Here is a 22,520-nt window from a genome sequence, read left to right as displayed (position 1 = left end):
CATTGGTCCCAGTTCCTGAAGGCTCCAGTTTGGGCAGGGATGTGGCCTGCCTGCCCCTGGATATGGGGCTCAGATGGGAGCCCTCCCTCTGATCCTCTCCGGGGCCACCAGACTGCCCCATGCTGCCGGGAACGGGCTTGTGGGGGGCAGCGAAGAGCTGGGGGGCTGGTCCCTGTCGCAAGGATTCTCAAGCTGAAGGTCATGACGCTTATTGCCCATCCCCGGGGGGGGGGGGGGGGCGCTCGGCCCTACCCCACTAAGCGTCTAGGCCTGCTCATTAGCCCTGCTGCTGAGTGGGGGGCGGGGAATGTCCCACTGTGAGAACCCCTCCCCAGCTGGTGCCACCCCAGGAGGGGTCAAGAGAGGATGTTCCTGCAGGGGTACCATGGGGGGGCAGTAGGGGCAGAGAGAAGAGGCGGCAGTCCCTGAGGGGGGAGGAGGGGGCAGTCCCAGAGGGGAGGAGAGGGGGCAGTGGCAGGGGGGAGAGGAGGCGGACCAAGAGGGGGGAAGAGGGGACCAGAGGGGAAGAGGGGGCCTTGTCTCGCGTTAATCCCCCCCCCACCTCCACTGGGCACAGAAACCGGAAGCAGCTTTAAAGTGACGGACGATTTTTTTTTATATTTAAAAATAAAACCCAACCCCCCGCCCCCCCTGGATTAAATAGACTGTACAGTGACCAGACCCAGCCAACACCTGCATGTGCAACGGACCGCGGCGCCCGGTGTGGCACGACGCGGGACGGAACGAGACACGTGTCCGGGGGGGCGGTGGGGAGCGCGTTACCGGGGGGCGGGGGGGGCAATGTCCTTCCACTCCAAAAGGCGGCGGTGGCGGCTCAATTTCTCGTCTCTTCATTGTGTCCATATAAATAGGGGCTGGGCGTGGGGCCGGGCGCGGGGCGCCCTACTGGGAGCTGGCCCGCTCCAGCACCCGCAGGTCGTAGCTCCTCTTGGCCACGCGCAGCCGGAAGCGACTGGGCGAGCTGTTGAGGCGCAGCGAGGCGTTCTGGGCGGCCAGCGGGCTGGGGAACACGGCCACCACGGTGTACAAGGCAGCGAGGTCCGGGTGCCGGCCGTTCTCCACCGGCCCGTGGTTGTCGCCTGCGCCGCCCCCGGCCCCGCGCCGCCCCGGAGCCTCCTTCAGCCACTGGATCTTGGCCCCGGCCATGGCGAGCTGGGTGAAGAGCTTGTCGGCCTCCGTGCGCGTGATGCCCTCGGGCAGGTCGGTCACCTCCAGCACCCGGCCCAGCACTGCGGGGAGACAAGGCCAGGTCAGCGGCTGGGAGCCAGGATGCTGGGTTCCCTCCCCGGCTCTGGGAGGGGAGCGGGGTCTACAGGTTAGCAGCGGGGCTGGCAGCCAGGATGCCTGGGCTCTCTCCCCAGCTTTGGGAGGGGAGTGGGGTCTATAGGTTAGAGCAGAGGGAGGGGGAAGCCAGGACTCCTGGGTTCTCTCTCCAACTCTGGGAGGGAGTAGGGTCTAGAGGTTAGTGTGGGGGGGCTGGGTTCTCTGGGAGGGGAGTGGTCCCTACTTGAATCCCAGAGGTGGGAGCTGGGAAGTCCCTGCAGCTCATGCCCCAGGGCACCCCCTGCTCCCTGCGGTGGGTGGGGCAACGCATGGCCCCATGCAGCCCTGCAGAGCCTGTTTTCCTCCCCTCGCTTGGCCCCCGGCGCAGGACCTGGCTGTCACTTCGGAGCGAATGTTCCACCCTGGGGCCAGACTGGGGCCCGGGGATGCAGGTGGGGAGGGCTGAGGCGGGACGAGCGCTCAGGACTCCTTGGGGGGCACCTGGCTTTAGCATGGGGGCATTTCCGGGCAGCACGGCCGGTCCCAGACACCGGCCTCTCCAAACTCAGGGCAAACCCAGCTCCTGGGGGAGGACGGGGCAGCCGATGCCCAGGGAACGTGGTTAATGTCTGACCTGGCCCAGAACTGAACCGCATCTGCCTGTGCCAGCCCCAAGCAGGGGGCAGAGACGGGTGGTGCCCAGGCCGCGCCCGCAGGCCGAGCTGCCCGTGCGCTGCAGCTGTCAGGGCACACAGGGTGTCGCGGCCGCAGCTTGGGCGCCAGACAGGGGTGAGTGGCAGGTCCCGGCAGACTGAATTCTGTGCTAATATTAAACCAGGCTGTAACAGATCCCCCGGCCCCTCCCTGCTCTATTTCCACTGCCCGAGGGGGGGCTCACTTTAACAGCCTGCCAGGCACTGCTGCAGCTGTTTAATGGGGAGGGGGGGCAAGGGGGGAATTTTAAGCCTCCCCTGAGCCCCGTGGAAGGACACTGCCTTGCAGCCTGTCCCCAATTAGCAAGTGCTGATTGTGCTCCCCTGGGGGGCCGCTGAGCGCCCTCTGCCCCGGGGCCTTTGGAGAGAACCATCCAACAGGCCCATTGAGCAGCTTCAGCTGGGGGCTCTCCAAGCACTTCACAAACGCAAACTAACCCTCCCAGCCCCAGGGCAGCAGGTGGCGTCACCCCGCTATTATCGAGGTGGGGAAACAGGCAGAGAGAGAGACCTGTGCTCTAACTACTAGACTCCCCTCCCAGCTGGGAACAGAACCCAGGAGTCCTGGCTCCCAGCTGCTGGATGCAGCTCAGCTCAGTGACCGCAGGGCCTGTGGCGGGCAGAGAGGGGCAGTGGGTGAGGCCCAGTGGCCTCTCTGCTGCCAGCGCCCGCACTCTCCAAGGGGGCGTGCAGGCAGGACTTTGGACCAGCCGTCACTCCTCTCTAGTGCCCCGCGGGTCCTGTCTGCCCAGTGACCAGGGCTCAAACTGCGCCCTCGGCAGGTGACTGGTGAGGGAGGCACCCAGGAGGCTGGGCTGGCACGGGTGGGCATGAGCAGCCCCCAAGGTCACTTGCCTACGTCGCTTGTGCCGAGGTCGGTGGACGCTGACTTGAGGGCCTGTCTCTTGCCCCGGTTTCCGTGTTTCATCGCTGTCTGGCCCTGGAAGAGCGAAAACAGAGTCACCCGGAGAAGCCGCCCCGTCCCACAGAGTGGCTGTGAGCCCCTTGGCCAGCGTGCCCACCCGCCCAGAGCACTAGGGTTATCCAGCCCCCGGTGTAGCCGAGCTCAGGGTGCCCAGGGGTCCCTTTCCAGCCTGCACGCCCGGGCCAGGGAACAAGGAAGCAGCTTGGTCCCTGCGCCCGTCTCCATCTCGGGGCAGATGCTGCAGGGCGCTCGGCGCGGAGGTCTGGCCTGGGGGCAGAGTCACGTTTACATGGGAACGCAGCCGGACTGCTGTCAGCAGCCTCAGAGACGGGCTGCGGGCACTGGGCTAGGGCCCCAATCCTGCAGCGCGTGGCGCGTCCTGGGGGAGCCCGAGCGTCCCGCTGCACCAGCCAGGGCCTAGGCCTGCAAAGGGCCACGCTCCAGGGGGTGCTGGCTCACTCGCCTGGCCTGAGGGAGGAGAAAACGGGGCTCACCCCCCACATTTTGCTTCTTTCTGAGGGGCAAAAGTGGCTGGGATCCCAGTGGCTGGAGTCGGAAGGGGGGGTGCGGGGGTTCTTGGGCTATTTTACTGGTAGGTGGGAAATTCTGCACTTTCAAAGCTCGCTGCTTTCCCAAATCCAAATGCCAGATGCTTCAGAGAGACTGAACCGAACAGGGCAATTACTGAGTGATCCAGCCCCTGGAGCCCAGTCCCAGCTCCAGGCAGTCAGAGGCTTGGGGAACACAGAGCCTGGGCTTCCATCCCTGACCATCTTGGCTAACAGCCATGGATGGACCCGTCCGCCACGAACTCTGAACCCACTTATACTCTTGGCCTTCACAATGTCCCCAGCAATGAGTTCCACAGGTTAACTGGGTGTGGTGTGCAGGTCTTTTTCCAGGTTTTGAGTTTGACAAAAACAGCGTTTTATGTCGAAAACCCACAGGCAGTGACAAACATCTCCTGTTTTCCCACCTTGGAACTCAGCTCTGGCTTCCCCTTTCCAATTCTGGCTACAGCATCGGTGACGCCAGGCCAGCAAGCCCCTGCCCCGAGGGTGGGCTAGTGCCACAGACAGTCCCATAGGGATTGTATTAAAGTGCTCAGGGAGCAGCTCCCTCTGTGGGAGTCCCCCAAAGAGCCCTCGAATCCAAACACGGAAGACCACAAGACCCCCCACTCCTCCAGATCTCCAGCCCTGGCATTGGCAACGCTGCCAGCCGAAGTCGGAGGCCAGGAGGAGCACTGGCGGCAGTGGGGGGCCCCAGCCTGCCTCTGGGCTGGCGGCCGCAGTCCCCTTACCTGGTGCGTGCTGTAGTTGGACTGGCTGGGCAGCAGAGGAGGAGGGCAGATGGAGAGGTTGTACTGCAGCGGCTGACCCAGCAGAGAGTAGCGCCCGTCGCCTGGAAAGCAGAAGCAGAGGTTTGGGGGTGCTGGGGCCAGGGGGTGCAGCGCTGTGGAACCCCACAGGAGACAGTCCTGCTAGGGACGCGCGCATCTGCTCTGCTGCAGTTGTGCCTGTGAGCAGAGGGGGGGACAGCAAGGGGGTGAGGCCTCCTCTCTGGGCACCAGTCTCACTGGCACAGGATGGAGAGGTGGGGAGGACGTGGCAGTGGAGGCAACCGACGCTATGGAAATAACCCATCTGGTGGGTCCTGTAACAGCTGGCCAGCAGGCCCTGCCCGGGTTCCGCCCCCTGCTGAGCCAGGCACCGCCCCCTGGGGCACCAGGCTCCACCCCCTGCAACAGCTGGCCCCGCCCAGTGGGGAGCCAGGCTCCACCTCCTGCAACAGCTGGCCCTGCCCTATGGGGGAGCCAGGCTCCACCCCTGCAACAGCTGGCCCCGCCCCCTGCTGAGCCAGGCCCCGCCCCCGGAGCGCCAGGCTCTACCCAGCGACGTTCGACAGCTGCCTCGGCAGGTCCGGGTTCACCCTCTGGCCACTGGCGCCTCCCCAGGGGGCCAGGCCAAGGGCCCACTGTCCGGATGCAAACTCCCACAATGCACCTGTCAGGCCCACCCCATGCCTTGGGCCCGGGCCCCTCGGAGCTCTGAGCTTCGAACGCTCCCCGCAGCCCGTCTCACCTTGTGCTGGGCCCACGGGCCGGGAGAACTGTGTGAGGACCGGGAGCGGGCTGAGCCCTGTGCAGACGCTGTTGAGGTTGCTCACAGGAGACGGCGTCGGGGACTGAGTGGGGGACGTGATGGGGCTGGTTAGCTGGGTGCTGGCCTGGAGATGGGGGAAAGGGTTAGACACATCGATCGGGCCCTGAGCCCCCTACCCCCATCCCCAAGGGGACGTGCTGAGCTGGCTCTCTGCAAGGGGCTGAATCCAACCCCCAGCCCCCCCGGCATTGGGCTAGTGCCTGGGCCCCCCCCGCCCTGTACCTGGGCGCTGGTGTCTGGGCTGTACAGGTCCCCCGGCTTCTGCCCCCGCTGGTCGAGGCCATAGTATTTACAGTGGCTCCACTGCACCACGGGAGGGTTCTGCGGGGGCTGGGGGCCGCTGGGCACGTTCAGCTGCATCACGACCACGCTGGGCCCCGACGGAGACACCCCTGCCAAGAGGAGATGGCGGCTGGGACGGGAGCTCCCAGGGTCACAACACTGAGACTGGCACCCCCTGCCCCCAGCCAGGCGAGGGGTGCTCACAGAGCAGCCCCCCTGACTACAGAAACCTCCACCTGGTGGTGCAGGGGCTTTCCGGGGGGACCGTGCCTGGCACTGCACCCCATCCCCCTGGTGGCTGGCACTGCATCTCCATGCCTGGCACTGAACCCCAATCCTTCCCTGTGGTTGGCACTGCATCTCCAAGCCTGGCACTGCACCCCAATCCTTCCCTGTGCCTGGCACTGCATCTCCAAGCCTGGCACTCCACCCCATCCTCCTGGTGGCTGACACTGCATCTCCAAGCCTGACACTGCATCCCAATCCTTCTCTGTGCCTGGCACTGCATCTCCAAGCCTGGCACTCCACCCCATCCTCCTGGTGGCTGACACTGCATCTCCAAGCCTGACACTGAACCCCAATCCTTCTCTGTGCCTGGCACTGCATCTTCAAGCCTGGCACTGAACCCCAATCCTTCTCTGTGCCTGGCACTGCATCTCCAAGCCTGGCACTGAACCCCAATCCTTCCCTGTGGCTGGCACTGCATCTCCATGCCTGGCACTGCACCCCAATCCTTCCCTTTGCCTGGCACTGCATCTCCATGCCTGGCACTGCACCCCAATCCTTCCCTTTGCCTGGCACTGCATCTCCATGCCTGGCACTGCACCCCATCCTCCTGGTGGCTAACACTGCATCTCCATGCCTGACACTGAACCCCAATCCTTCCCTGTGGCTGGCACTGCATCTCCATGCCTGGCACTGCACCCCAATCCTTCCCTTTGCCTGGCACTGCATCTCCATGCCTGACACTGCACCCCACCCCAATCCTTGGACTGTCGGGGAGACGAGGCCATGCAACCCCAGCTACCTGTGATTCACCATGACTCTCAGCCAGCCAGTAACACAGAAGGTTTATTTAGACGACAGGAACACAGTCCAAGACGGGTCTTGCAGGTATAGACAACAGGACCCCTCAGTTATGTCCATCAGGTGGGGGGGGGGCAGGGAGGCCAGAGCCCCGTTGGGAGGCCAGAGCCCATTTGGGCTCCCCTCTCTTTTCCCAGCCAGTTCCAAACTGAAACTCCCTCCAGCCGTCTCACTCAGCCTCCCCCCGGCTCCTCCCTCACCCTTTGTCCAGTGTCCCGGGCAGAGGTGTCACCTGGCCTCCAACTCCCCTCCTGGGTTCTCCTGTTACCTGCTCAGGTATCCTCCCTCTGGGAAAGTCTCCCATCCCCAATGCAGCTAGTCCCAGCAAAACTCCCCTGCAACCTTCCCAGGTCAATGCTCCCCACTCAGCATTCAAAGAAAACATTAAGAACATTCCCACTTCGTCACATCTCTCCCCCGTTCAAGACCAAACTGAGCGGGGTCACTTCAGCTGGTGACCTGGGGAAGCTCGAACCCACCAATGTTCCCATGGATGCCCCAGCATCTCCCATTCCTTGGTGGGAATTACACCAGGCCCCCCCTTTCACGCCCCCCTTTGGGTTGGGGTTGCTCGATAGCACTCATAGTCCACATGTGGGAAGGCTTATGCTGCCCGTGCCCTTTTTCCACCCCAATACCCTTGGGGTTCAAACTGGGATGGGGTCTTCTCCTAGCGTTCCAGTCTGGAGGGCTGTGATTTGGGCTCTCTTGGTTAAGAGCCCCCCTTCTGACTTGGCCACCCTCTGAAAGGCTCCTCTATGATGGGCAAGGGCCCTAAAACCGTTTTCCCCTTGTCCCAGGCACCAGGATTGGAAACACTGTTGGACAATAACAAAGACCCCAGGCCAGTAAAAGTTCTGTAGCAGCCTCCGCTGGGTATGCCAGATTCCCTGGTGCCCTGAGAGGGGGATGTCATGGAGGAGGTACAGCAGCTGGTGGCAATACTTCTGGTGTACCACCAGCTGCCTCCTGATCCCCCCTGACTCCATTTTCCTCGGGGGAGCCCACTCTCGGTGCAGGAACCCCTTCTGCCACAGGAAACTTTTCCAGCAACCTCCCCCCATGGTCTGTACCACACTGAGGTCGGCCAGGTCCCTTAGTTTCCGCAAGGAAGGATCTGTCTGTAACTCGGCCTGGAACTCAGCAGCTGGGACAGGGATGGGGACCTGCTCTCTCTCATCGGCTGAGTCTGAAGCCGCAGCTTCCCTGAGCCGTGTCTCTGGGCACTCCCTCCCCATCGGGTTAGGGTCCTGCGCCTTGGGCAAGGTACCCTCCCCGATGTCAGGGAGCAGTGCCCCTCGCCGGCTCTGGCTACAGGTCATACCCAGGGCGTTCTGGGGGTTGCTTGGCCAGTCCTCTAGGTCCCCCCTCATCAACACCTCAGTGGTTGACCCCCCATTTCAGATGCACCCTCACCACAGGCACCTTGAAAGGGGTCCTGCCCATCCCTGTCAGGGTCAGGAAGATGTTGGGCATCACCCGATCTGGGGCTACCCCCTCGGGCCGGGCCAGAGTTACCTCAGTGCCCGTGTCCCAGTATCCATAGATTTTCCTCCCATCCACCTCCAGAGGAACAAGGCACTTGCTCCGCAGGGACTGCCCTGCGCCCACCCTGTAGATGGAGAACCTGGTGTTGAGAGCATCCAGCTCCCCAGAGAAGCTGGCCTGGGGCTCTCCTCCCTCCTGAGCAGTTGGGAAGCTGTCAGCTCCCCTTGCCTGGGAAGCCGGCCCCTCATCCGGATGGGTCCCTATCCAGTTAATCCTGTGTGGGTTCCATTTGCTCAGTCTATCCTTGAGCTTGGGGCACTGGGTCCAAATGTGGCCTCTTTGGCCACAGTAATGGCAGGTCATGTCCCATTGGTCCCCTCAAGTTGGTTGGCTGGTCCTGATGCCGGATGTTGCCCTTGGGAGAGGATTCTCCATGTTCCCCCTTTGGTAGGTCCCAGGGTGACTCTCTCTCTGCATCATGGCGGACCTGCTCCTTTGGGACTCCTCCCTGCCACCCCCTGACCGGCTGTTCACAAACTTGTCAGCCAGCCTGGCCTGTGTGTCGCGGGTCCTCTGGCTTTTTGTCCACCAACCATAGCCTCAGGTCGGATGGGCACTGTTCATACAGTTGCTCCAGTAGGGTAAGCATGTTCTCCCTACCTGGGGCCCCATCTGCCCACTTGTGGGAGCATCCCCACCTCCGGAGAGCCAGTTCTAGATATGTGACCTCAGGGGTTTTACGCTCACTCCGGAACCTTTTCCGGTACCTCTTGGGAGTCAGTCCAAACTCTTTGAACAGTTCATAGTCCCCCCGCCTCCGCCCCTTTCATTTGGCTGTACGTTGCCATGGCTTTGGGGTCCTGTAAGGGGGTAAGAACTGGAGCCTGTCTGCTGGGTCAACTGGCGCAGCTCGCAGGTGTTGTCAAAGACATTCAGGAAGTCATCTATGTCCTCCCCTTCCTTATGCTGGGCCAGGACGCCCTTGTCAAATCTCCATGCAGTCCTGGGTCTCCCATCACTCATCGCAGCCAGGGGCTCGCTGCTCCTCAGCTTGGCCAACTCCAGCTCATGCTGCCTCTGTTTCTGTTTCCCCTTCAGTTCATGCTGTCTCTGTTTCTCCCATTCTGCTCACTCCTCCATCAGTTACTGCTGCCTCAGCTCCAGCTCTTTCAGCCTTATCTCCTTCTCCAATTCCAGCTGCCTCAACTCCAGCGATGGGGAGCTCCGCCGGGAGGATCCCCTGCTGGCCGGGGGTGTCATGGTGCCCTCGGTATTCGCTGGGCTCCTCCCAGCCCTTCCCCTAGCCCTCCGCAGCCCTCTGACCACTCCCAGCTGGAACAGACACTGGTGCCTGCGCTGCATCTGCCGGGCTGCTTCCCCCAGAAACAGGGTTCAGTTCATCCGATCAGTCCCACTCCTCCAGGTTGGCCATCAGCTGTTCTTTGGTGAGTCTCCCAGTGCGCAGCCCCCTCTGCCTGCACAGCTCCACCAGGCTGCTCTTAAGGTGCTTGTTATACATCTCCTTGCTGGCCACTCACAGGCCTGTGTGCTCGCCGCTCCCCCCAGTTTCCAGGGAGAACCCCTAGTGTGCCAGCCCTTCTCGAGGTCACCACCTCTCTGCCAGGGTCGAGCTGCAGACTCCTTCGCCCCTGGGACCGCTCGCTGCAATCCCCCGGGGGACCCTGTTACTGCAAAAGTCCTTCTCGATGGTCACACTCCCAGGGGTTAATCACCCCCTGAAACCATCGCTCTCTGAGCCTTCAGCATGCCTGGTCCTCGTTATTCCCCCTTCGTTTTACTGCTTCCCAGTCACTTACTGCACGGAGTGTGGGGGAGACAAGGCCCTACACCCCCACCTTCCTGCGATTCACCGTGACTCTCAGCCAGCCAGTAACACAGAAGGTTTAGTTAGACGACAGGAACACAGTCCAAGACAGGTCTTGCAGGTACAGACAACAGGACCCCTCAAGTTAGTTCCATGGGGTGGGGTGGGGCAGGGAGGCCAGAGCCTGTCTGGGCTCCCCTTCCTTTTCCCAGCCAACTCCCAACTGAAACCTCCTCCAGCCATCTCAGCCTCCCCCCTGCTCCTCCCCCACCCTTTGTCCAGTGTCCCGGGCAGAGGGTGTCACCTGGCCTCCAACCCCCCTCCTGGGTTCTCCTGTTACCTGCTCAGGTATCCTCCCTCAGGGAAAGTCTCTCATCCCCAATGCAGCCAGTCCCAGCAAAACTCCTCTGCAACCTTCCCAGGTCAATGCTCCCCACTCAGCATTCAAAGAAAACATTAAGAACATTCCCACTTCATCACAGCCTGGCACTGCACCTCCATGCCTGGCACTGCACCCCAATCCTTCCCTGTGCCTGGCACTGCACCTCATCCCCCTGGTGGCTGGCACTGCACCTCTGTGACTGGCTTTGCACTCCACTCCTATCCCCATGCTTAACAATGCACCCCCATGCTCCCCTGCATCTGGCATGGCACCTCTATTCCCCCCTCTGCATGCCTGGCACTGCGCCCCCATCACCCCCGCTGTGCCTGCCCGCAGTGGAAACCAGGAGCTCCGGGGCCCCAGCCTGCACTTGGGTGACCCTGCAGGGCTGCAGCGAGGATGGCAGAGCGGGCGGCTCCACGGAGTGTCCCCTTCCTGACCCAGCCACGCCAGGCTCCCCTGGGGGAAGAAATAGGGACCTGAGAGCAAAGCAGTGCCCTGGCCTGGCCACCAACGGCTCGGCTTCCCTGGGCTGGCGGGGGCAGCTCCGTCCCCCCGACCTCCTCTCTTCCCCTAGCCCCAGCCCTGCTCCTCAGGTGAGGCAGTGAAGTCTAGTGAGGCTAGCGCCACCTGGAACCTGCCTCCAGCCCAGCCAGGCTTTGTGCTCCCGGGGTCGGTGGCTGCAGCCGCCCTGCCCTGGGAGCGGCTCACGAGTTCTCTGAGGCCCAGCCTGGCCAGCTAATGACACCGGGGGTTGCACTGCACTGGGACGGGACTGGGGCAGAGCCGGGTGGGGCCGTGTTCACCCCCTTGGTGCTGGCAGGAGGATGAGGGAAATTGACCAGTGCTAAGTCCTGCTCCATCCGCCGGGGAAAGTGGGGGGGCAGCTCGAGAAAGGCAGCCATAGCTGGGCTGGCACAGCTGCTCTACTCTGGCCTCAGCCTGGCTGCTGACCCCTGGCCCCCCAGCCAGCTGGCGAGGGGAAGGGTGACATCACGGGCCACGCAGCTGCTGCAGGGGCACTCCTGACCTAGCTGATCCGTCCCGGCAGCCAGCTCACAATGCCAGGCAGCCCCAGGGGTGAGGCTAACGCCGGTCGGCTACAGAGAGGTGCTGGTACGAAAACCCCAGCACCCTCCCCCAGGGAGCCTAGAGACGCACTCCCTCGTACCTCCCCCAGCATCTGCCCCTCCTGCATGGCCTGCTGCCCCCCATATGTGCACCGGGGGCCCAGTTCAACATCCCCAGCAGAAACCCAATGGAGCTCGTGGGATTGCCGCCCCCACCCCCACCGCTCTGCCCCCTCCCCACTCCCAGGGCTTTGCACACCCCACAACTACACAGCACACTTCATCCCATTTCACTGACAGGCCCCTTGTGAGTCACACAGCACGTGTGGTAGCCAAGGTGAGAACCAAGTCCCTCCTCTAGCCACTGGCCCCCACAACCCTCCCAGAGCTGGGGTAGAACCCAGGAGTCCTGGCTCCCAGCCCTCCCTGCTCTAACCCACTAGCCCCCACACTCCCCCAGAGCTGGGGTAGAACCCAGGAGTCCTGGCTCCCAGCCCCCCCTGCTCTAACTCGCTAGCCCCCACATCCCCCCAGAGCTGGGGTAGAACCCAGGAGTCCTGGCTCCCAGCCCCCCCTGCTCTAACCCACTAGCCCCCACACCCCCCCAGAGCTGGGGGAGAAGCCAGGAATCCTGGCTCCCAGCTCCCCCGCTCTAACCCGCTAGCCCCCACTCCCCCCCAGAGCTGGGGGAGAACCCAGGCATCCTGGCTCCCAGCCCCCCCTGCTCTAACCCGCTAGCCCTCACACCCCCCCAGAGCTGGGGGAGAACCCAGGAATCCTGGCTCCCAGACCTCCCTGCTCTAACCCGCTAGCCCCCACTCCCCCCCAGAGCTGGGGGAGAACCCAGGAATCCTGGCTCCCAGCCCCCCCTGCTCTAACCCGCTAGCCCCCACTCCCCCCCAGAGCTGGGGGAGAACCCAGGAATCCTGGCTCCCAGCCCCCCCTGCTCTAACCCGCTAGCCCCCACTCCCCCCCAGAGCTGGGGGAGAACCCAGGAATCCTGGCTCCCAGCCCCCTGGCTGTCACCACAATTTTAAAAGCTTGATTGCAGCCAACTCGAGGCAGTCGAGTCAGAACACCCAGAGCCTGCTGCAATACCTGGTGCTCCCAGCAGATGGCACGCGAGGGCCGGGAAGAGCCCGGTTGGCCCTGGCTAGCCCACGGGCGGGGGCCGCTAGCCTCAGACAGCGCAGCAAGGCCCCCGGGCACCACTCCCAGCACCGCGGGGGAGGCGCAGAGCTGGGCTGTGCGCGCGGAGCACCCCCCCCCAGGGGCCTCGTTTTCTAGGCAGATGCTTGGTCCGTCCCAGAGCATCCGAACAGCGAGTCGCCTCCGTCTCTGCCTCCAATTCCCGACAGAGCCCGGGTGGCGGGAGGCCTGGCTGCCCAGCGCCTCCCCCGGAGCAGGCACAGCAGCAGGGCTGGCTGCCCCACACCAGGCTCTGCCTGGCCCCAGCTCGGCCTTGGCTTGTCTGCCGACGACCAAGGGGCTCTGGAACTGGGCTGAGACCCACCCAACTCAGTTCACAGGAGCCACCAACCGCTTCCGTTGGCCTGGGTCGGAGGGGGTGGGGGGGCTCAGCTATGTCTTACCAACCCCCCCCAGAGAGCCAGCCCCTCCTGGGCTAAGATGCCAAGGTACTTCCCAGAGCCCAGCCCGGGAACGGGTGCTCTCTCCTTACCCGAATACTGCTGCTGCATCTGTGGCGGGCTGCAGGGCGAGGGAGACTGGGGCATCTGATACTGCTCGGAGCCAGGAGGCTGCAGGTACCCGACCGAGGGGCTGCCAGGAGGAGAGAGCTGCAGTGAGGCGTCAGAGCTGCATTTCCCCAGACCTGCCTTTGAGAGGCAGCTTCTCCCCAACACAGGCTGGGCGACTGCACCCGTTTGTGCTGGGGCCACCTCCCCACACTGCAGACGCACGGGGACTCGGGGCAGCCCTCCCTGGGCTGGCTCCTGTCTCACAGGACTGTTCAGTGCAGCCGGTTCTGGGGAGCAGCACCACACAATGGCTGGGAGAAAGGAAACTCTGGCGATGCTGATGCCTCGACTCCTCGGGTGGGGGAAGGCCGGCCAGGAGAGCAGGGGGACCCCAGCGCATCACCTGCCCTGCACCCTCCTGCGCTGAACCAGGCCTGGGCACGCTGCCACCCAGGGGCATCCACGGTGGCTCTCCAGCAGTGGGAGGGCACCGCCCGCCCTGGCTCGGCACTGCCCAAGGACATCACAGCCTGGGCATGTGGGCAACAGGCCTGCCTTGGAAGGAGCGAAATCCTCTGCTCCTCAGCAGCCGCGCCTAAGAGTCTAAGGCAAGGGAGGCCAAACGCAGCCCCCTAAGTGCACCCCGGTCACCCCCCACTGCCCAGAATGCTGCTGGCCCGGCAGCAAATGCCCCACCTGCCCGCCTTGCTGATACTCTCCCCTTTGACCAAGGCCAGCTCCCACCCACCGCCTGCCCCCCCATGTGCAGAGCGCGCTGAGCTGCCCCCGCAGGCACTGAGGCCCCTCGCTCTCCAAGCAGAGGCGGGCCGGAGACGCTGCTTCCTTTACCTGGTGCCGTTCTGCTGGGCTGTGGGGATGACGCTGTAATAGACCGGCATCCCACCGGACTGCAGCCCTCCCTGCACTGACTGGCTGGCGGACACCAGCACCGGCTGCTGGAACGACTGCTGGACCACCCCCTGCGACTCGCTAGCCACCGGGACCTGCGCCAAGAAGGAGAGGGGAGCCATGGGGAGCAGCAGTGGAGGAGGTGGTGCTCCCACCCGGGGCGTGACCAGAAGCTAAGAAGAAAGTCCACACCAGCCCGGGGGCAGCCTTGCTAGAGAAGGGGTGGAAGGCCCATTGCTAGGGACGTGCGGACAGAGAGCCCAGTCTGCCCACACCCCCGGGCCCCCAACGTCAGGGCCTTTCGCACATGCGTCAAAGGGGCAGGCACTGCAGCCTTTCCCCCTGCCCAGCACAGGGAGGGAGTGCCGGGTTCACGCCACCGCCGGGGAATGAGAACACCCATGAGAATTAGAAGCAAGGCGAGGGGAGCAGGCTTCTGGGGGCCCCTGTCTGTGCAGCCGCATTATGCACCCGGCCTCCGGTTCACACCCCCTGCTCTGGATTATTTCAGGAGGTAGACAAATTTAGCTGCTCCCGCTGTGACTATTAATATCCGGTTACTCTGGAAACTGGCGCGGGGGCAGCGCTCAGACGTCAGGGCTCACACACCGGCCTGGCCCTGCCCGATCCCCTAGGCTAGCTCCTGGGGCTGCACGTGGGAGTGCCGGGAGCGACATGCAGGGCGGTTTCCTCGCCCGTGAGCCCAGGCTGACGCTGGGGTCCAGCAGCCTCATCTCAGCTGGGCTAGCGTTGGCCCCAGAGTTGTGTCATGTGCCCTCTGAGCGCCGCCCCGCTACCCACCTGGTACGAGGGCAGTGCCGTGTACTGGACCATAAGGCCTTGCATCTGGTTTCCCATGCTGCCTCTCTGATTGCTGAGGAGACTGGAGGTCTGCGACGGCTGGACTCCCAGCATGCTTTGCATCTGGCTGCCCATGTTGCTCCTCTGATTGCTGAGGAGGCTGGGGGTCTGGGACGGCTGGACTCCCATCATGCCCTGGAACGTCTGCTGCTGGTTGGACATCATTGGCTGTAAACCTGCTGCAGGACAGGGGCGGGATGTAAGCGCGTCTCTGGGGCGCCGCTGAACTCCAGTGACACAGCTCGGGTCCCTTCGTTCACGCCCCGCACCCCTGCTGCAGCCAGGAAAGGCTCTGCAGCGAGGATGCCGCGTGGCACAAACCCGCGAGCAGGACGGACCCCTACAACAGGCACTACAGTATTTCTATCCCGACCCCAGAGAGAGTTCCAACCTCACCCCCCCAGTATTCCTAGCTGGGCTCTAGCCCTTTCCATCAGCACCTCGCAGCGCACATTACAAAGGGCGCCAGTATTATTCTCCCCATTCTACAGATAGGGAAACTGAGGCACAGGGAGAAGCTGCGACTTGCCCACAGACACCCGTCTGGTCAGTGACGGAGCTGGGAAGAGAACCCAGGGATCCTGATTCCCAGTCCAGTGCTCTTCCCACTAGGTCACACCGCCTCTTCCAGTTGGTTTATGCCTGAGCAGGAGAGGTTTTACGATATCTTGTAGCAGAGAGTCCCACAGGCTGGACGGAAAAACTCCAGCTATAAAAACTCAGCCAGTTTTAAGGGCTCTTCTCACGCATTAACAAACAGGCTTTAAAGCTCTCTCTTGCATTCAGGTGATAAACACCAAAACCAAAGGTGAAACGCCAGCAGGGGTGGGAGCGGGGAGACCCCTGGGACGCAAGGCTTCTGGGCTGAGACAGAGGGTAGAAACTCCTCTTGGTTTCACAGCCTTAAAGGCCACATGGGACCATTGGCTCGCCCGGCTGGGCTCCTGCATGGCACACACCCTGGACTCCTGTCAAAGCCAAAGAGTTTTGTCAGACTGACACGTTTCAGCCCCCAGGAAACTGAGCTGCGAGCCCAAGGCTAAGAACAGGGGAGACCCAGGTACCACCAATGCCTGAGGCCATGGACATCACAGGGAATTGGATAGGTGAGACTTGCCAAGCCGAGCACCTGCCCCCCACACTGCTGGAACCACCCCCAGCTCCCCTTGCCAATCCGAGCTGGGGGGAAATCCCTGCCCAACCCCGTGGGCCCGAGTGTGTGAACAAAGCCCACTGGCTAGGCAGCGAGAAAGAGGATTCGCTGTGCCGTCGTCTCTAACCCAGAGAAACGAACATCCTGGAGCAAGTGAAGCGTAACCGCGGTGAGTGGGCAGACAGACGAGGCCTGGGAAGCACAAGCCCTGTACCCAGACTATTAACCTGTCACTGGGTGGAAGCCGCGCCAAGAAAGGGCAGAAGGCATCAGACCCCCCCGCTGCCCAGCCCTGGCCTGCTCCCTGCCCGAGCCCCTTACCAGGCTGTTGTGAAGGCTGCGGGAGCTGCTGATTGCGCTGGGGGCTGTAGGCCACCGGGTGGCTGAGAGGTCTGTATTGCTGGCTGGAGTTTGGATACTGCCCGGGCGGGTAGTAGGAAACCTGAATCTAACAGAACAGAGAAAGTCAGTGGATAAATGGAGCCGCTCTGAGTAACGGAGCCCCAGGCTTTCTGCCCTCCCCAGCCCAGCCCGCACAGGACTCCCACTGCTAGAGAGGAACGAGCCCCCAGCCTGCGAGCTCACAAACCTGCCTCCCCAGGGCCAAGAGCCAGAGTCAGGGCTGCAGCCTGTGGGTGTGTGATGGGCACTGTGTGTGTGTGTGTGTGTGGAAGGGGAAAGGCAGGGAGATACAGTTAGTTGGTCTCCTGCTGCTGCTCACCCAGCAGCCCAGGTTCAGGAGGCCCCAGCTCCTGCCCACGCCGGGCCACAGTGTCAGCACTTTGGAACCCTACCGATGCGGGGACACGCTGCAGGGCCGGGGCCTTACGCTGTTTCTTTATAGATCCCTAGAGTGTAAGGCTAGACGAGCCCGTTAGCGCATCAGTGTAGAGATCACAGGCCAGCACGTCACCCAGTGATCCTGTGCAACGCGTTCGACTAAAGCATCTTCCAGCCCGGCTGGCTGTGGAGCCATCCAGAGGGGGAGACTCACCCACTCCCTTTGGCCGTCGCTTCCAAGAGCTCATCACCCACCCTGCTAAACAGCGGGGCCTTTCTGCCAACTGGAACGGGGCTGGTTCCACCTTCCAGCCGCCGGTTCGTGTTCCACCTTCCTTTACTAGGTTCAAGAGCCCCGCAGTACCTGGGATTCTCTCTGACCTGAACGCAGGGATCCCATCACTGCCCCCCGCCCCCAGATTGCAGCCATGTCTGGAGGTGATGCACAGCGTGGTGCTGTGCAGTGTAAGAGCGAAGGACAGGAAGTGAAGGAGAATCCCCTTCCCAATGGATGCTGACCAGTGTCCTTTCTTACCCTCCACCCCAATGTCTCTCCCCTTTCATGGGCTAGTCTCACCCCCGATAGCAGAGGCTCTGGGACTTTCCCGAAATAATTCCTGGTTGAACTACAGCTGTTCTTGTAGAAAAACCATCCATGGCTCTTGATTTAAAACCGCCAAGGCCAGAGAACCCGCCACAGCCCTCGGCAAGTTGTTCCAATGGTTCATTCCCATCATTGGTCAAAATGTCCTATTTCCAGTCTTAATGTGCAGGATTCAACATCCAGTCTTTGGGTCATGTTAGAACTAGATACAAGAGCCCATCACCAAAGTTTTGTTGCCCACGCAAGTACCCGTAAACCTATCTTCAGGGCTTGGCCTATACTCGAAAGCCTGATTGATTATGGTGCAGTTAGAATTTGCCGAGCAGACACTTTTATTTGGGAGTAAAAGTGGGGGTTTTCCGGTTTAGCTTAACCTTCTTCTATAAACTAAACCCAGAAAAGGCCCCTCCCACACCAGAGTAAGGCTGGGTCTGTGCTTGGAAGGTTTTGTCAGCAGAGCTATCCTGGCAAAGCACCCCAAGTGTGGACACAGCGGATAGCTTCAGAACGATACAGTTTATTCCAGCCCTGGGAGTGAAATTAGCTATACTGGCAAAAGCACAGTTTTCCTGGCATAGCTGGGACTGCCCTGGGGCTTTGCTGGCAAAGCTCTGTTGGTTCTGAGCTCATCCCAGCCCTGAACAACCGCTGTGCCAGCAGAGGTCTGAGCGCAGACCTGGCCCGAGAACATCCCCCTGGTAGACCACAGGAGGTCACATTCATACCGTAATTCCTACCGATCTAGCCTTCCCGTGCAGACTCCAAGACAGCGAGTGCTGTGGGGCAGGGACTGTCTCTTTCTGGGGTGTCTGCAGCACTGATCAGTGACTCAGGCCCGGCTGTGCCTCTGCAACACCCGATAACCAGCGCAAAGGATGCAGGCTGAGTCCCAATGTGGACTAGATGCTCCGTTCCCAGGGGGTGCCCCCCAGTTCACCCCAACACCTGGCGCTTGCCTCGCCCCAGGCCACGCACATGGTCCCAGCCCCTGCTGCTTACTTGCTGGGGAGGCTGCAGGTAGCCCTGGGGCTGCAGGACCTGCTGAGTGGGGGCCGTGTGTCCCGAGGTGGAGTAGCTGGAGGCAGGGATGGGCTGTCCTGGGGACGCCATGATGAATCCCGTCTGCTGAGGATGCTGGGAGATGAGGGGTGGCTGGAACATCGCCGAGGACGGGTCCGGAGCATCTGTGGAACCCTGACGGCTGAGGCTGATCTGCCCAAAGGGGGAGCTGAGCTCTTCGGCCTGCAGGCGGAGGGAGAAGGAGAACAGAGCATGGGCACCGGTATCTCTGGGTCATGCCAACAGCGAGGACGTGAAGCTGCTCCCCTCTTCCCCTCTCTGAGCCGCCTCGGGAGAAGCCCACAGTCGAGAGCATGGCACGTGGGCAGATCACGTCTGCACGGCCAGGAAACAGCCTTTGGGGCTGGAAGCAAGGAGCCGTGGGTCTGTGTCAGGGGTTGGGAGGATGGAGTCGCTAAATAAAGGGTAATGTGTTCCCCCCCCTCCCGAGTTCTTAAGGCCTCGGGGCCTGCCCTAAAGTTCAGAGCCCTCCCCGCATCTTGCCCTGGCAGTCCCAGCCCGCCCCAGGCTAACGCCGCGCACTGCTGAGCCAAAGGGCAGCTGGTCGCTGCTGCTCGCAGCCTGCAATGCTGCCTCCAGAACTGTTCCCCGCTGAGCACCTGCAAAGACCAGCAGGGACAGGACCGGAGCGCATGGATGGAGGCGACCGGGCATGGGTCCGATGCTGCTTGTGCAGTCAGTCAGTAGCTTGACAGGCAGCACCCGCTGGCTGCTTTGGGAATCCAGACATCAGGCATTTGCAAAATGATCCCCAAATGCTGGGGCAGCCCCCCCATCCTCTTTCCCTTGCGTCAGCTCGAGCGCCATCTGCTCACTGCTGCGTAAGGGAGCGCGTCCACCCCCTCCTACCACACGGTGCTCTCCTTTCCCAGCCCCCCTTCGAGACAGCCCCACGGGATGAGTGGCCCACAGCACAACCACCGAAGGCTGGGGGTCCCGGGGCCAAAGCACCGGGCGATGGGACGGGGGTGAGCATGCTCAGTCTGGCGCTGCCTAGGAGTCCACACCTGCTTCTCAAGCCACATTTAACACAAGCCACCAGGGCTACTGCCTGCAACCCCACAGCAGCCCTGCCCCTCCGCTAGCCCCCTCCCGGAGAGTCGGGCCCTGCAGAACAGCCCGGGTTAGCAAAGCTCGCACAACACAGACACGGCACACACAGGACAGACACGGGTTATACCACGTTGTACTGCTGGGGCGGAGACACGGGCAGGAGGACCTGGGGACAGGAGCTGGCAGAGTACTGAACAGGCTGCAGAGCTGGGACCGGCTGAGACCAGCAGAGAGGGGAGAGAAGAGAGAGGTGGGGGGGTAATGGGGAGGGAGAGAAAGAAGGAAGGGCAAGGTTAGTCATCCGAGCTCATTCCAGACACACACACAGGCACGCACCGAGGAGGCAAACGGGGCTGCAGAAAGCTACGATTTTTCATATCACTGTGAAAAAGAAATGGATGCTCTGGGGAGCTGGGGAAGCCTGTCTCTGTGGGGGGCTGGAATGGGGGGAAGAGGAACGGGGAGGAGGCAGCTCTCACCCCCATACAAACAATGACACTTTCTGCTCTACCCCCACGCAGGCACCACTGCTGGGCGCAGAGGGACAGAGATCCCGCACTCCTCTCATGCCACTCCTGGGGTTCCCCCCCGCTGCTCCCCATCTCCATTTCAGCCATGGTCCCTTTCAGGGGCTGTTCAGCTGCCCGACGATTCTTGGACTTGGGCGGATTTTTCTCATCACTGACCGCACCGTAGTTTAATGCTGCTAACCCCATGTAACCCAACCTGCCATGAAATCAGCTACAAACCCATGAGAATTCAACCCCCGGGAAGTGCTGGGTTCTTCCCATTCACCCCCTGGTTCCAAGCTTTGCAGGGCTAAGAGTCTCCTGTAATCACAGGACTCTGGGAGCTGAGGCTTTAGCCAAGACATGCGATGACACGGCAAGACCTGGCCATGCTGCACCTCCAAAGCCTTTGCAAACACCCAGGGGCTCACACCCAAACTCCCACCAGACCTCGGACAAAGCAACGGGGAAATCAACCACTGCTGGGGGGAAGAGCCCTGTCCTGGCCATTTTGGGAGGGGATGTGTGTGAAGCAAGGCCCCCTCCCCCCCAGCTACTGGGGCAGCTGGAGCAGTTCAGCACACCAAGGCCCCTGCCATTCCAAGCCACATCTGCTGCCTTCCATTCAGTTGTGCCATGGAGCTCGCACAGCTCTGAACCCCAGCCTGGCACCACGCCGCGCCTGGTGAGTTATAGCGGCCTGGGGGTGCGAGGAGAAGCAGTGAGTGAAGCTGCCATGCTTGGCCTCTGTGGTTCTGCTGAGCTGCTTTCTCAAGCGATTCTCGCTGGGGGCTAACACCCACCCCCCAAACCCGCAGACCAACTCTCCCTGCAAGCCCTGGATCAGCGCCGACTCCTCCTGGATCAGGGCACGGTTGGGCAGGAAGCCAGCCACGCACCACGCAGAGTCTCCAGCCTTGTCTACGCCGAGCGGTTCCAGTCGCACTGAGTGCTGGCGGGCGAGGTGTCTGGAGGAGGCGGTACGCACTGGCTGCGTACACACAGTCAGCTGTTTTCTGATTAACCCGGATCAGCTGGTCTACATGGCTAGGACTCCGGGTGGAGTAAGAGCATGGCACTTGGGGTGGGTATCCCACTGTGCTTTGCTTCGTTGCTGAGCTGGGTGCATTGTGGGATACGCAGCGGCAGTCAGATGGAGGGGACTGGCGCTCTGGGGTGAAGGCAAACGGCTGCCGGGCGCGTTACGCCGGGGCCCAGAAACGGGCACTGGCCTGGGCCTCTTGTCATGGCGCCTAGCAACGCATGTTGTGCTTATGTCAGTTTGCTCAGCGCCCCGGTTCTTCAACTCTCAGACCCGAAGGTCAGAAGGGACCATCCTGATCAGCTGGTCTGGCCTCCTTCACATTGCAGGCCACAGAACCTCGCCACCCGCTCCTGTAACAGCCCCTAGCCTCCTGCTGAGTCACCCACATCCTCAGATCATGGTACAGAGAATCCACCATTGACACTCGTTGAAACCTGCAAGTGACCCCGTGCCCCACACCCCACCCTGCCCCCAGGGTCTCTGTCAACCTGACCTGGGAGAAAATTCCTTCCCGACCCCAAATACGACAACCATTTAGACCCTGAGCATGCGGCAAGACCCACCAGCCAGACACCTGGGGAAGAATTCCTTGGAGTAACTTAGAGCCGCCCCCAGCCAGCGTCGTGTCTCTGGTCATTGGAGATAGTTGCTGCTGGCAGTCACAGAGCGGCTACATACCATCGTAGGCAGCCCCATCACCCCATCCCTTCCACAGACTAACCAAGCTGGGTCTTGAAGCCAGTTAGGGTTTGTGACCCCACTGCTCCCCTGGGAAGGCTGCTCCAGAGCCTCACTCCGCTGACGGTTAGAAACCTTCCCCTAATTTCAAGTTTACATTTGTTGGTGGCCAGTTTCTATCCGTTTGGTTTGGTCTTACAAGCAGCTTCCGGTTTGTGCCCTCCTGCCGCTCCCCAGTGCGAGTTCTGCTGTTTACCAACCCACCGAGGGGCAGAGAGGCCTCGGCGATCTAGGGCTGGGGGGGGGAGGAGCTGTACTAGCTCCCCTCCAGATGGAAGACGGGGAGTCTCTAATGAGACATGGCTGGCCAACCCTGGCGTTCACAGGACCCTTCCACGCCCCAAACCTACCACCAGTCTCATTGCTCGGGAGTAGGGTGACCAGATAGCAAGTGTGAAAAATCAGGACAGGGAGTGGGGGGGTTATACGTGACTTTATAAGAAACCCCCCAAATATCGGGGCTGTCCCTAGAAATTCAGGTCATCTGGTCACCCTACTTGGGAGCCTCTTCCGTCTCCAACTGCCCCAGGGCTGCCTCATCTGCCCCTCCCCAGGGCAGCTCCCTAGGAGCCCTGAGGACAAAGGCTGGCGGTAACACACTTTAGCTTGCTCCTGTGGCTGCAGGGAATCGGAGTGGACTCCCTGGGCTGGCACAGCGAGGGAGGAGCACAGAGCTTACTGCGGAGGGCCCCATCCTGGTTTTTAGCTGGGTGGAAAGGCAAACATGGAGCTTCCCACAATCCCCTGCAACAAAACCTTGGTCCCAAGAGAGGTTACAATTCCCACGAGACTGCCTGCCGCTGGGCAGACACCGACTAGCTTTCCCATCAGCACCAGTCCCCAGAGGGAGCTGTCCCAGCACAGACAA

General features: G+C 62.0%; 1 protein-coding gene across 18 annotated transcripts in view; it reads right to left on the bottom strand.

Annotated features, from left to right (window-relative positions):
* Nucleotides 1-591: 591 nt before the first annotated feature.
* R3HDM2 (R3H domain containing 2) overlaps nt 592-22,520 on the bottom strand; it is a 114,313-nt gene continuing 92,384 nt past the window's right edge. For 11 of the 18 annotated variants that reach the window (XM_050925397.1, XM_050925400.1, XM_050925398.1 and 8 more), the window contains 11 exons: nt 19,488-19,577; nt 18,227-18,469; nt 16,165-16,291; nt 14,631-14,869; nt 13,770-13,924; nt 12,902-13,002; nt 5,310-5,479; nt 5,007-5,151; nt 4,226-4,326; nt 2,853-2,937; nt 592-1,250 (listed from right to left, as the gene is read on the bottom strand). In XM_050925397.1, the coding sequence (XP_050781354.1) occupies nt 904-1,250; nt 2,853-2,937; nt 4,226-4,326; nt 5,007-5,151; nt 5,310-5,479; nt 12,902-13,002; nt 13,770-13,924; nt 14,631-14,869; nt 16,165-16,291; nt 18,227-18,469; nt 19,488-19,577 (1,803 nt within the window). In that variant the 3' untranslated portion in view covers nt 592-903. The remainder of the gene's footprint in view (nt 1,251-2,852; nt 2,938-4,225; nt 4,327-5,006; nt 5,152-5,309; nt 5,480-12,901; nt 13,003-13,769; nt 13,925-14,630; nt 14,870-16,164; nt 16,292-18,226; nt 18,470-19,487; nt 19,578-22,520) is intronic. The other 7 variants (XM_050925386.1, XM_050925388.1, XM_050925390.1 and 4 more) reach the window with 4 other exon arrangements.

Source organism: Gopherus flavomarginatus, chromosome 16 (assembly GCF_025201925.1).
Source record: "Gopherus flavomarginatus isolate rGopFla2 chromosome 16, rGopFla2.mat.asm, whole genome shotgun sequence".
NCBI lineage: Eukaryota > Metazoa > Chordata > Testudines > Testudinidae > Gopherus > Gopherus flavomarginatus.
Note: the sequence above shows the minus strand (reverse complement) of the source record. Positions and strands in the feature narration are given on the sequence as shown.